General features: G+C 41.1%; 1 protein-coding gene across 1 annotated transcript; it reads left to right on the plus strand.

The window, feature by feature from the left end:
• Positions 1-209: 209 nt before the first annotated feature.
• cd44b (CD44 molecule (Indian blood group) b) lies at positions 210-11235 on the plus strand. The gene is made up of 8 exons (XM_034141956.1): positions 210-631; positions 6017-6182; positions 6778-6920; positions 7055-7096; positions 7892-8239; positions 8868-8942; positions 9090-9168; positions 9367-11235. The coding sequence occupies exons 1-8, from the start codon at positions 565-567 to the stop codon at positions 9578-9580; spliced, it is 1134 nt and encodes a 377-aa protein (XP_033997847.1). The 5' UTR covers positions 210-564; the 3' UTR covers positions 9581-11235.
• Positions 11236-11613: the final 378 nt, after the last annotated feature.

Below are 11613 nucleotides of genomic sequence, written 5' to 3' on the forward strand. Positions count from 1 at the left end.
GAGTGGGAGACGGTGAATGAGGGAAACGAGGATAAGCAGCCAGACAGAGGGAGAGATCACCTTCTTCTTTACCATTAATACATGTAGAAGTGAAGACGGGAGAGAAAGAGCAGTAGAGGAAACTGTGTGAGGTGGGGCGGGAGGGGAGGTGGGGCGAGTGAGGGAGAGGCAGATGGGTGTGTGCTCACATGAACCACTCGTGCCCTTCTGTGTGTGTACCACTGGTCTCTTTCGGGCAGAGAATAGAAAAGTTGGGGCAAAGTCTGAGTCAGCTCCAGCAGCTACTAGACACTCACAGCAACTCCCTCCACAGTGACAGACTGCTTCTCTTTCCTTTTTTTTTGTACTGCTCTTTCACTCAGTCATTCACTCTCTCTCTCTCTCTCTCTCTCTCTCTCTCTATCTCTCTCTCTCTCTCTCTCTTTCACACACACACACTCACACACACACACACACACCACCACCATTCACTTCTGGCAGAGGGAAGACAGGACCACAGGAGAACAGTTACACACCTTTACTTCCAGTTATTCACCCAGCCATCGCCAGACACTTTTTCCCAGGATGTGGACGCTTCTCTTGGGGGTCACCTTCGGATTACTGGCCTCCTCCAGGTCCGAACAACTTCAAGGTGAGATGACTGTGCCTTTGACTAGCGGAGACCTCTTTGTTTGGGGATTATTATCTTTTATTTATTTACCTTATTCTGCCTAAATTTTCCCCGCTGGCATTTCTCTGATTTACGATTAAGGGACTTTATTGTAATGTGTGTTCCTCCTTTTGAGCCTGTTGAGGAATTGAGTATGACAAAAGACAGGCTTTGCTCTACTGCTGCTGCTTGTAGAGTGGATGAGTGGATGCCGGCAAGCGAGCGCGTGCTACACCAGCACAGACAGGCTTGCGTCTGGCAGTCTCCTGACAGACACAAAGGAGACTCTTGCTCACTCTCTGTCTCACACACATTTACACTCTGGGAAGTGAACCTTATTTATCATGCTTTAGGATAATAAGTGTAGCTTTCACAAACAGGTAGGAGCAGAAATAGAGAGGTATTTTGTTCCCCTTTTTAGCTGTGCCGCCACGCTTAATGCTTTATTCTCTGACACAAAGGATGTTCAGTAATCGCTCTAGCCCCCCTCAATATCTCCCCCTTTCCTCTCTGTCTCACATGTGCTTTCTGTGTAAGGTTTGATTGGATTTGTTGCTCGGAGCGATATTTCTCTGGAGGTGAAGTTGGTGCTGAATCAAACAGGTCTGGGTTCGTCTGGCTTGTTCCCAGGAGGTGTTGGTTGTTCACAAAGACTCCTTCTGGCTCTGTGCCAAAGAACCATCAGCATCTGGCCATACATTTGACCAGTATTTAAAGGCAAATAAGAGGCTGCTTAAACAGCTTGTATATGCACTGTATGTGGGAAGAGGTAGGAGATGGGGCAACCCCCCCTCCCTGTGCTTCAACATGTGTTGTGAGCTTTTCTATGTGTGCATTTGTTTGTATATCACTGTGCCTGAGTGTCCAGAATAATTGGTGTCTGGCTAGAACTGTCCTGTGGAGATTTCATCTCGTCCTGGTCAAGATGTTACTTGAACCTTAAACCTGTGGTTTTTTGTCCAGAGCAGCACTCTTGGACTTGTGGCCTGTCCAGCTATATGGTTAGGGAACTGATTTGACCATGCTGACTGTCTGCCCACCAATAGCACACATACACACGTAGGATTCAACATAGGATTCTTCTGCCTGAGAACAAAATAAGTTTTGACTGGTAAATGGAGTGAAAATGCCCTAAGTGGTATTCAAATTAATCCTGCCCCTCCCCCCACCCAAAGTTATTAAATAAATGTATTTCATCTGTTGAAATTCATTTGAAACTATGACCCTGCTTTAGTGTAATACAACTCAATTTGGTATGATTTAAATGTTAATACTTTGCACTTAAATAATTAAGTTGTCCATTAGACTGTGGAGTTGTACTATCTGTGATGAACTTTCCAATTTGAATTCATGCTCAGAATGACAACATATGCAGAGCTTTCCAATATCCAAACCACTCATTAACGTTATCTTATTGCGTGCGTAGTGTTCTTGTATCTTTTGAGTTTCCTATAAAGAGATCAACTGCAGATATCCTCTTACTACCATTATCGGAGTCCTACTTCCTCTAGTATTTTTCTCTCTCTCTCTCTCTCTTTTTCTCTCTCTCCTCTCTCTCTCTCCTCTCTCTCTCTCTCTCTCTCTCTCTCTCTCTCTCTCTCTCTCTCTCTCTCTCTCTCTCTCTCTCTCTCTCTCTCTCTCTCTCTCTTTCTCATACATACACACACACACATACACCAACTTAAATGCACTCGGGCCCACCTTACCGCTGGACTTCCTGCAAATATGGCCGTATTTGCCTCCTTGGCGCGTAACGACCCCTCCTGCATGCGCCAGTGTCATGTTTCAAGGTGAGGGGTGGTCAGGGGCCCTGTTGGCTGGGACTGGGCCCTGACAAAGAGGGCTTGTGAGTACCATCTCCTGCCACCTGAGACTCTTAGACACGTGTTTCCCTTCTCTACCATCGCACCTCCTCTACAAACCAACCACCCAAATGGCACCAATATCCTGCACAACTTGTCCGCTCTTTTAATTTTCTTTTCTTTACCCCTAGCCTTTGACATTGATTGAACTGGTCTTAAGTTGTGCAGGGGTGCTTGTATTTCATGTTTTGTCTATCTCTTTGTGTGCTGTTAAAGCTCCTTATTACTTTTTAAAACATGTATGTGAGTTTCATGCTCATAGCCTCTCTAACCCTGTGTTCTTCACCTTATCATATACACTAAAGTATTTGTGTTCATGGGAAAACTGCTCAGAAAGAGCTCTGTAATGTACACACATCTTTTCTGCATGACTGATTTCCATAGTCACTGTATCATCAGGCATATCAGCAGATTACATCGGATCTATACTTAGGTTTAAGCAAAAAAAGGCATGTTGGTACAAGAGGAAGAGGTCCCTTATTGCACAGTACTGCAAACAAGACACTGTGTAGGCTATATAGGTTACCATAAATAGGACTCCTGTTGCTATAGAGAAATATTTTGACATCTCTTAGTCCTCCTAAGGGGATAAGACGCCCTGAGGGCAAAGAATAATCTTAAATAAGATAAAATCATTTCAGGAGTGGATGGTCCTTAAGTGCAATATAGCATCAGCCCTTCTAATGACAGGCCTCTTATGATTGTCCAATAACTTGAGTCTCTCTGGAATCTGGCCATTTTATCAAGACTTCCAAGTCAAAGCATAATGATCGAAAACAGAACGAAACAGCTAATTGGCACTTTCCAAAGTGTTGTTTCTACATGTCTGTGTATGGACTAAACAGATGATAACACATGGTCATAGCTTCATAAATGCCTCCCAGTTCTTAGCAAGAAAGTGAATAAGTCTGTGCCTAAACAACCTATATATATTAAAATGCTAAAAGAACAGCCAATGACAAACTTCTGCTGTGACAGGAATGTTTTTACGTCCCCTATATCCTCACATGTTTGAAAAGGATGTTCTTGGTCATATTTCTTATCACATATCACCTATTTGGATTAATTTAAACCTTCTTATTCCTTAAGGGAGAGCTTGAATGGTAACATTTATAAAATAGAGAAAAAGTGCACATGCCTGTTCTTTTTGAAAGAAAGCTGCTTCCAGAAAGGTTCTATAAGGGATGTAGGTGAGAGAGGAAATGGCACATTAGGAAAAAAATCAGATAGGGAGAGTCCTTTTGACCTTCAGGTAAATATTGTGAGTGTGTGTGTGTGTGTGTGTGTGTGTGTGTGTGTGTGTGTGTGTGTGTGTGTGTGTGTGTGTGTGTGTGTGTGTGTGTGTGTGTGTGTGTGTGTGTGTGTGTGTGTGTGTGTGTGTACATATTTCCCCCATATCTCAAGTTTCACCTCTCCCACTGGCCCAGCTGCCCTTTGTTGTGACCAGTGGAGGGAAAGACATACCTGCTGAGTGGGCAGCGTCACTCAAGTGTGATAATGCAGGACACTGGAGCATTGTGGGAGTGACGGGCGACAAGGGCTCTCTCTGAACCAGCTTATGAACTATGGCTAAAAGGACGTTACAGTAGTAGTGGGACGTAAACAGCACGCTCTCTGTTCTAGCACAGAATTCCGCACGACATTATGGGAACATTTTTGAATAAGGTGTTTCTGAGTAAAGAGAAAAATGCAGATAAAAGATCAGTAGGATAAATAATCCGATATTGTGTGTTATTATTTTCGACATGTAGATACTCCGCATACAGGCTCCATGCTGTGTCGTGGCTCTACAAAGGTCGAGAAATTATCCGCCAACGTTCAAGTGCATCTGTGATCTGCCTGTGTGTTTGCACACCTGCATGTGGGGGGTCATTTGGACTTTATTGCTGCCGTAGCAAAGACAAACAGAGGGTAATGAGAGAAAACAAATGAAAAGAAAAGGGAGGGGGTGAGGCAATAGAGAGTCAGGCTTGTCTATTACTTGTGGAGCAGCTGGAGGTTCTGGCAAGACGCTGTGTTAAAGTTCCCTTTCTCCCAGGCTTGGTACACCGAGACTATGCAGTATCCTTGGTTTCAACTCTATTAGGTGACAATGGAGCCATTGGGAGAGACAGTGCCTTGGCATAGCATGGCTTCTCAACTCTATAAAGACACCCATGGCCATTCCCTCTGCATACTAATGGTTGCGCCTCAGATTCATGTCGGTCCCCTTTTCAGCTCACTGACGGTAAGCCGCCTTTGATCCCAATGTGCAGGTTTGCAAGGCCAGGACCGTCGTCTTGTTATTCACCCCTTCACTTTCAGGGGACAGTGTGTGTGTGTGTGTGTGTGTGTGTGTGTGTGTGTGTGTGTGTGTGTGTGTGTGTGTGTGTGTGTGTGTGTGTGTGTGTGTGTGTGTGTGTGTGTGTGTGTGTGTGTGTGTGTGTGTGTGTGTGTGTGTGTGTGTGTGCGTGTGCGTGTGCGTGTGCGTGTGCGTGTGCGTGTGCGTGTGTGTGTGTGTGTAAACTGAAACTCCCTGACAAAGTGTTGGCACTAACTCTAGTTGTTCAACTGCCACTAACAGCAGAAAGCTTGACTTCCTGCTGTTGCGAGTGCTCTGTTTACTCATAACAGCCAGTGGAAAAATAGTGGGGACTTTTTTTTACCATATCTAATCTGTTGAAAAAAAGTTATCTACTTTGTATTTGTATTCGTCCTCCAAGAGAAAAACAAAAAAACAGTTTATCAGATGATATATATTTAAATTTTCCTTTATGAAAGTCAGCCAAAACAAAACAGCACTTTACAAGTTCTGCAAAATGTTTTTCCTGTACAAGGTATTTAGTTGTGTGGCTTTGCATGAAACATCTGTCACTTCCCGTGCATCTGTCACCATGGCAGTGCATTTAAAGAAGCAGCAAACAGGTGTTTGTGTCTGCAATAGTATTTATGTTTTGTTTTTTAACAAACCTTCAGTAGCTTTTCTTCTATGAGGTCATCGAGAGATCACCATAGAGACAAAGTCACAGTTAAAATGTATCCCATTTCGCAAGACTCTTCCCAGGTGGTGTCGCTCTCTTTCATTCTCAATGCAAATTATCATCTGCTCATATCAGAAAAAATCCCCCGGGGTTTAAACTCAGAAAACAGTTTCTTGCCAATTCCAACCATAACATTGTTTTTTTTTAATGGACATATGGATTTTTGAAGGGGATCTACAGTAGATGTTTGCACATACATATGAACAAAAAGTTTTTTATATTTATTTGCGAGGAATCCTAACAACAAAATGAAAGAAAAATGTTGTTCAGTTATTAGACTGACCTGCAGTTTCATCCAAATATAGTTGTAGCCAAATTCAAAGTCGATCTGCGGTTCTCTGTTACTGCCTATACATAATTTTAGTCTTAACATTATAAGTTTAACAGAACATAAGCAATGACACTCCCTCACCCTATGTGCACATAGTAATGAATAAGATATAAGACACTGAGTCTGTATTTTCTTTCTTTCTCTGTCCCAACAGTGAATTCCCGCGGCTGCAGCTTTGCACGGGTATTTCTGGCTGAGGGGGAGAGCCGTCACGCTCTGACCTTTGAAATGGCTCAAATGGTGTGTGAGCAGCTGCAGAGCGTATTGGCCAGTCAAGAACAAGTCCAGCAGGCCTTTGAAAACTCCATGCAGACATGCAGGTGAAACCACAAGCCTTTCTTCAATAAGTATTTTTTATTATTTGTTTTCAACAAGTCTTTTTTGATTAAATCCTTTTAAAGATTATTAAATATATATTTTTTATTTAAATGTTATAAAAGGAAATACAGGACATTTATTGTGAAACATTTATGAACGCCAAATTCTCAAGAATTAGCCATTTCAACGTTTTAACTTCTGGAACTTTCGGTATTAAATGTCAGAGGGAAAATGTTATTAATAATCAGACTTCATGATTAAATCCCACAATGTGACTTTTAACACACTTGGGGTTCCACTATTGCATTTTATCAGGAAAACCAGAAAAGAGGAAGAAGATGTTTCAGTGTTTCAATACGGATACGTAATTGTTGTCATGTGGTAGACATCCCTAAACTTCACTTACTGTAAACTGTTCTTCAAGATCTTCTCTACTTCTCTACATTTCTGAGCAGTGTGATGTGTGATTCAGTTTTTAGTATGAGACATTTTGTATTTTATTTTAAAAATTACATTCTGCAACACACTAAACTGTGATACAAATCAAATATGTGTCAAAATATGAGTTTTAATAATAATATTGTTGTGTCTATTTAGGAATGGCTGGACCAGCAATATCAGTACTGCCATCCTCAGACAGGATTCCCATGAAAACTGTGCAAACAAGTCGACTGGCCTCATTATTAATACACATGTAAACGTTGATGATCCTTATGATGCCTACTGCTATGATGAAACAGGTGACTTAATCCACAGGACATCAGTGACACTGCATCACTGCAGTCTAAATCTGATACACAAATTACACAAAATGTTCATTTCAATTTACGTGATCATTATGGTAACATCTACTTCCTGTTTCCCTATGTGCTAGTTGGGCCTGAGAAGAACTGCACAAAACGATTTGTATTAAAAGGTTAGTATGATGTAAGGATTTGCCTCACATTATTGTGTTTACATCATGTGTTGTTTTGTTACAATATATATTAAAGATTTGTATACAGTAAACTGAAAAACTGAACTAAACTGAACCTTGGTCTAGTAACCAGTTTATCCCACCTTTATAGATAAAACCAACATCAGCGCTCACTGTACCAAAAACTACCTTTTTTTGAAAACTGCACAACCTATATCATATATTAACAGCAGTAACACTTTGATTGGTCTCATTGCGGCTTTGAATACTGCTTAATGCTGTTTAATATATTTCGGAATTAAATACAAATTATTTGTGAATCCATGGTAAAAAATGTGTGTTATATGTTAAACATTTACATAGATGTGACAACTTTTACAATAACACAGTCCCCTTCTAAGAGAGGCACACACTCCTGCTTTCACAAGAATAAGGAGCACTGTCAAGTAACATTACTAAAACACAATAGTTTTAATGTTTCAAATCTAAAAATAGAAGAGTTAAATATCATGATGTTGAAAATGTATCAAGCAGGATTTATTTTGCAGTTAACACTTATGTAGCACCTGCATCATGACATTTCTGTAATGGATTTCTCTACGATCTGACAAGACTTTGTTCAGTTCATTTGCTTCAGCCGTATACATATTGTGATGTAATATTGTTAATGTGATACCTGTGCTTAAGATTGTGAGACTGCACAGAGAATGTCGGAAGGGGTTAATGCTCTCACAAAACATATCAAAAGTAACCTGTGACTGTAACCATTTATAACCATCTCTATTCTCCAATTAGCCACACCAGAGCCTCAGGAGTCAACAACAGAAGGCCTGGAAGAGACGACTACAAAACCTGAGGATGCTTCTGGCAGTGAGGGTGGGGACCCCACAGCAGCCCCTGGGGAAGATGCTCTTACTGAGGGGTCTGAAACAACGCTGTCAGACTCCACTATTAGTCTAGAAGAGACAGAGACTGCGACTGAGGGCCCCGCCGTGGAAGAAACAACTGTGGAGTTCGACCTTGGATCTGGTATGATGCCATCTGGAGAGGGAAAGAACACTCCGACGGCCCCTGTTGGAGAGCCTAAGTATACACAAGCTCCCACTGAAGAGGGGCATGATGGAGAAGATGTCACAATAGAATGTAAGAAAAGCACAAGCACAGATCAACCATAACTGGCACAAATATCCTTTTGTTTACCCTTTATATATCTGAATATTAAATGATATAAAATGCAGATACTTGAGCTTTTAAATATTAAAACTGTACTTACAGGATGCTGTATGCAACAAGTTCTAGGAGGACTGAAGTAACTTTAAAACACATAACGCCCCCTTGTGTCAGATTGAGTTGTGGAATGGATTTATTTAAAAAGAGACGGCAGTGATTTAGCCTTTTAGTTGTATTCACCGCAAGTTGAGGGCCTTAAAATATATATAGTTCAATTTGCTGATCAAATGATTTAGAATTTGAGACAAAAAATGATTTTAACACCGATCATGTGTAAATAATCATTAAGGAAAAGCAACTTATAATGTAGCTTTCATTATGTTTTGCCTCAAAGCCTGCAGCTTTAAAAAGAGATTAACATGCATTCACAATTAAAGGCAATTTAATTCAAAAACGTCCTCTTCGGTATCAATTTGAAGGTTGAATTCAGTGTTTAGTTTCCAATGCACTCTTTATGTTGATGCTGCTGTGTTTCAAATGGCCGTGGGTTTACTGTATCTGGAATTATTTAAATGTTTAACTTTGTTGTATTGACTTGCAGCTCCACCAGAACAACCAAATCCTAATGGCAAAGGACGGGTGCTGGGTCCTACTGAGCAGGGCGGAGGTTCATCAAGTGAGGAATCACATTTCCCATACCTCTAAGACCCTGAAGTCCATAGGGATTTCAATCAAATAAGACAATTTTTGGACAAGTTGACTTCTGTTTTGTTACTGACTCAGCTTTAATACTCGACTCATGGCTTGTTATTGCTCCCTGCAGACTGGCTGGTTATCCTTGTAGTGATTGTTGCAGTTGCTGCTATTCTTCTCGTGTGCGCAGCTGTTGTAAAAAGAAAGAGGTATGTCTTTGATAATCGTTGTTTTATCATACACTAATAGAGCTGTCATGTAACTTGTTTTGGATATAAACAATACTGTGTCTTACTGTGCAGAGCAATCAATAGTCAATGTTCACATATTTCACATATTTCGCTGCAGACTGGGGAAGGGCAAAACAAAAATCAATAAAAAATGAACGTCTGATTATTCTCTTGCAGTTGGTGTGGCCAACAGCAGACCCTGATGATCACGTCCAAAGATGGCGGCGAGGGCAACGGTGCTGCAGCATCAGCATCCAGCTCGCACGCCCAGGAGAGAGAGCAGGAGATGGTGACCCTGATGAATAAGGAGAAGATCACGGAGAACGGCAACACGGAGGAGTTCACCGTCATCAAGCTAGAGGAGTCGCCAGATAAAGAACAGCTGGCGTGAGAGAGTGTAGAAGCAGACGGGGAAGAGTCGGGGAGGATGGGGAGGGTGGAGTCGGACGGGGGGGCGGGGTGGGGCTCTAAACACTGGGGGTGAAAACTGCTTTGGTGGCCAGCACTGGATGGACACTGAGTAAAGGTGTCTGATATTTAGAAATATGGTCTAACGGAAGTACACTGGGTGTGACTTTCATGTGCAGCATTCTGTGTGTCTGGTATGCCAGATTAGTGAGGACTGAATGGCGGTTTAGGAGCGTCATTCACTGTGGGGTATCATGCAGGGTGTGTGAATGTGTCTCATGTCTCTGTGTTTAATGACGGGATGGGTTTTAAAGGGAGGGGGTGGTGAGGGTCTTATTTGTGGAAAACTAGTTGTTGACAGACTCTTCTCTTTGTTTTTATAATTGGTTATTCCTAAATTATCTGGCCTTTTAGCCTTAATGGGAAATAATAAATAGTTAATGAGTGGGTTATTCTTGTTTGAGATACTGCAAATAGAAAACACATAATTTTGAGCAAAACAACCCGCAATGTTTTATTTCTTTGATTTATGTACTTATTATTGTAACCCTGTGTATATTTCAGCCGTGCCTGTGGACTAAAGTTGTTTTGTTGTTGCCATTTTCAAGACGACTGGGGATGTCACCACCTTAATTTATGCAGCTTTTATTCCCTTTTTCTTGTTCTCTGTATATAAAGTGTATGTTTTGCCTTAGCAATAGCCACCAGTGCTTTTTGTTGTTTGGTAGAAAGGAGGCGTTGTATCCCTTTTAAATAAAGGTTGTGTCATGTTTTGAGAGTTATTTAAATAGAAAAACAATACCTCAGAGGTAAACAATTGTAAATTGATTTTTGCAATAGTCAAAGTGGAGTGGATATTGCAAGCGAGTATCCAAACAGTACAACGGATGCACCATGGAAGTCAGTTAATATGGAATGATTTATTTTGGGTTGGAAATATGATGAAATTAAGTCCCTAATGTTATCCTGAGGATAAGTAGAATGAATATGATATACTGTATGCATACTATATACACAGTGTGTACATTGATTGAGGAAAAAAAGAAAGAGCAAAATAAATAACTGGATACATGAATCATTTTTTGAATGTAGGATTAAAACTCAACCGTGATAGCGGCCTAGCTTTAGATGCTAAACTGCATGGCACATATGATAATGGGGGGCCCATGTGCTGTAAACCATAGCAATGTAAAGGTTCCTTCATAAGAAAGGGGCTGTGACAGCATCGTCTATGTGCTTCCGAGGGGAGGGGGGGGGGGATGAATGAAGCTTGCGTGCTTGCCCATGCCTCAGTGTGACAGTCTCTGTACATTTGTCACATGTAAACAAAATGCTGCAGTTTTTCTACTGACCTTCTTATTGGTGAAATGTATTATTCATTGTGTCATATCGCTATTGCTTGTATGACTGCTAATTCTTACCGGTTTCAGTATGAAAAGGCTGCATTACATACAACGTTCTTTTGTTGTTTTTTTCTGACTTGTTCTTGTATTTTTCCTGCTTTTGCTCTTTTGATTTGTTTTGAAGAGAAGTAGCAAATGTACTAGTTTAGGCAGGTTTTAAGAAAAATTAACTGAAGATGTCGCTGAAAAGATTTGTAAAGTCATGGACAAAAATAAATGTGTATAGAGAAATATGCAGGAATGTGGTGTGTTCAATTACTGATTGCTCTGTATGTGTGAAGACAAAAAGGAGCGAGTGAATGGCATGACAGTGGGATGCGAGTGTACATTGCTGCCACATAGGAGGAAGTGAAGTTTCCATGGCACCGGGGTCGTGATGCGAGAACATGTTCAAGTCTTTGTTCATGAGGGAAACAAAGACTTAGATAAAGACGGCCATTTCGAAAGTTTCCCATAGAGTGTTAAACTGCATCAAGCTGTCTTCATTGACAAACTTTGAAGAGAGCACAATTACCACTTATTTAGCATGCATTCAGAGTACAATGTGCTCAATCATTAAATACTGCTCTCAAGCTGCTCAAATGCAGTGAGGCAATCACAAGGGATTCATATA

The sequence above is a fragment of the Trematomus bernacchii genome, unplaced genomic scaffold, assembly GCF_902827165.1.
Source record: "Trematomus bernacchii unplaced genomic scaffold, fTreBer1.1, whole genome shotgun sequence".
Taxonomy (NCBI): domain Eukaryota; kingdom Metazoa; phylum Chordata; class Actinopteri; order Perciformes; family Nototheniidae; genus Trematomus; species Trematomus bernacchii.

Coding starts and splice junctions, on each gene's coding strand:
- cd44b (XM_034141956.1), top strand. CDS start 565: ATGTGGACGCTTCTCTTGGGGGTCACCTTCGGATTACTGGCCTCCTCC. Junction 8,240..8,867: donor AGAAGATGTCACAATAGAAT/GTAAGAAAAGCA, acceptor ATTGACTTGCAG/CTCCACCAGAACAACCAAAT. Junction 8,943..9,089: donor GCAGGGCGGAGGTTCATCAA/GTGAGGAATCAC, acceptor TGCTCCCTGCAG/ACTGGCTGGTTATCCTTGTA.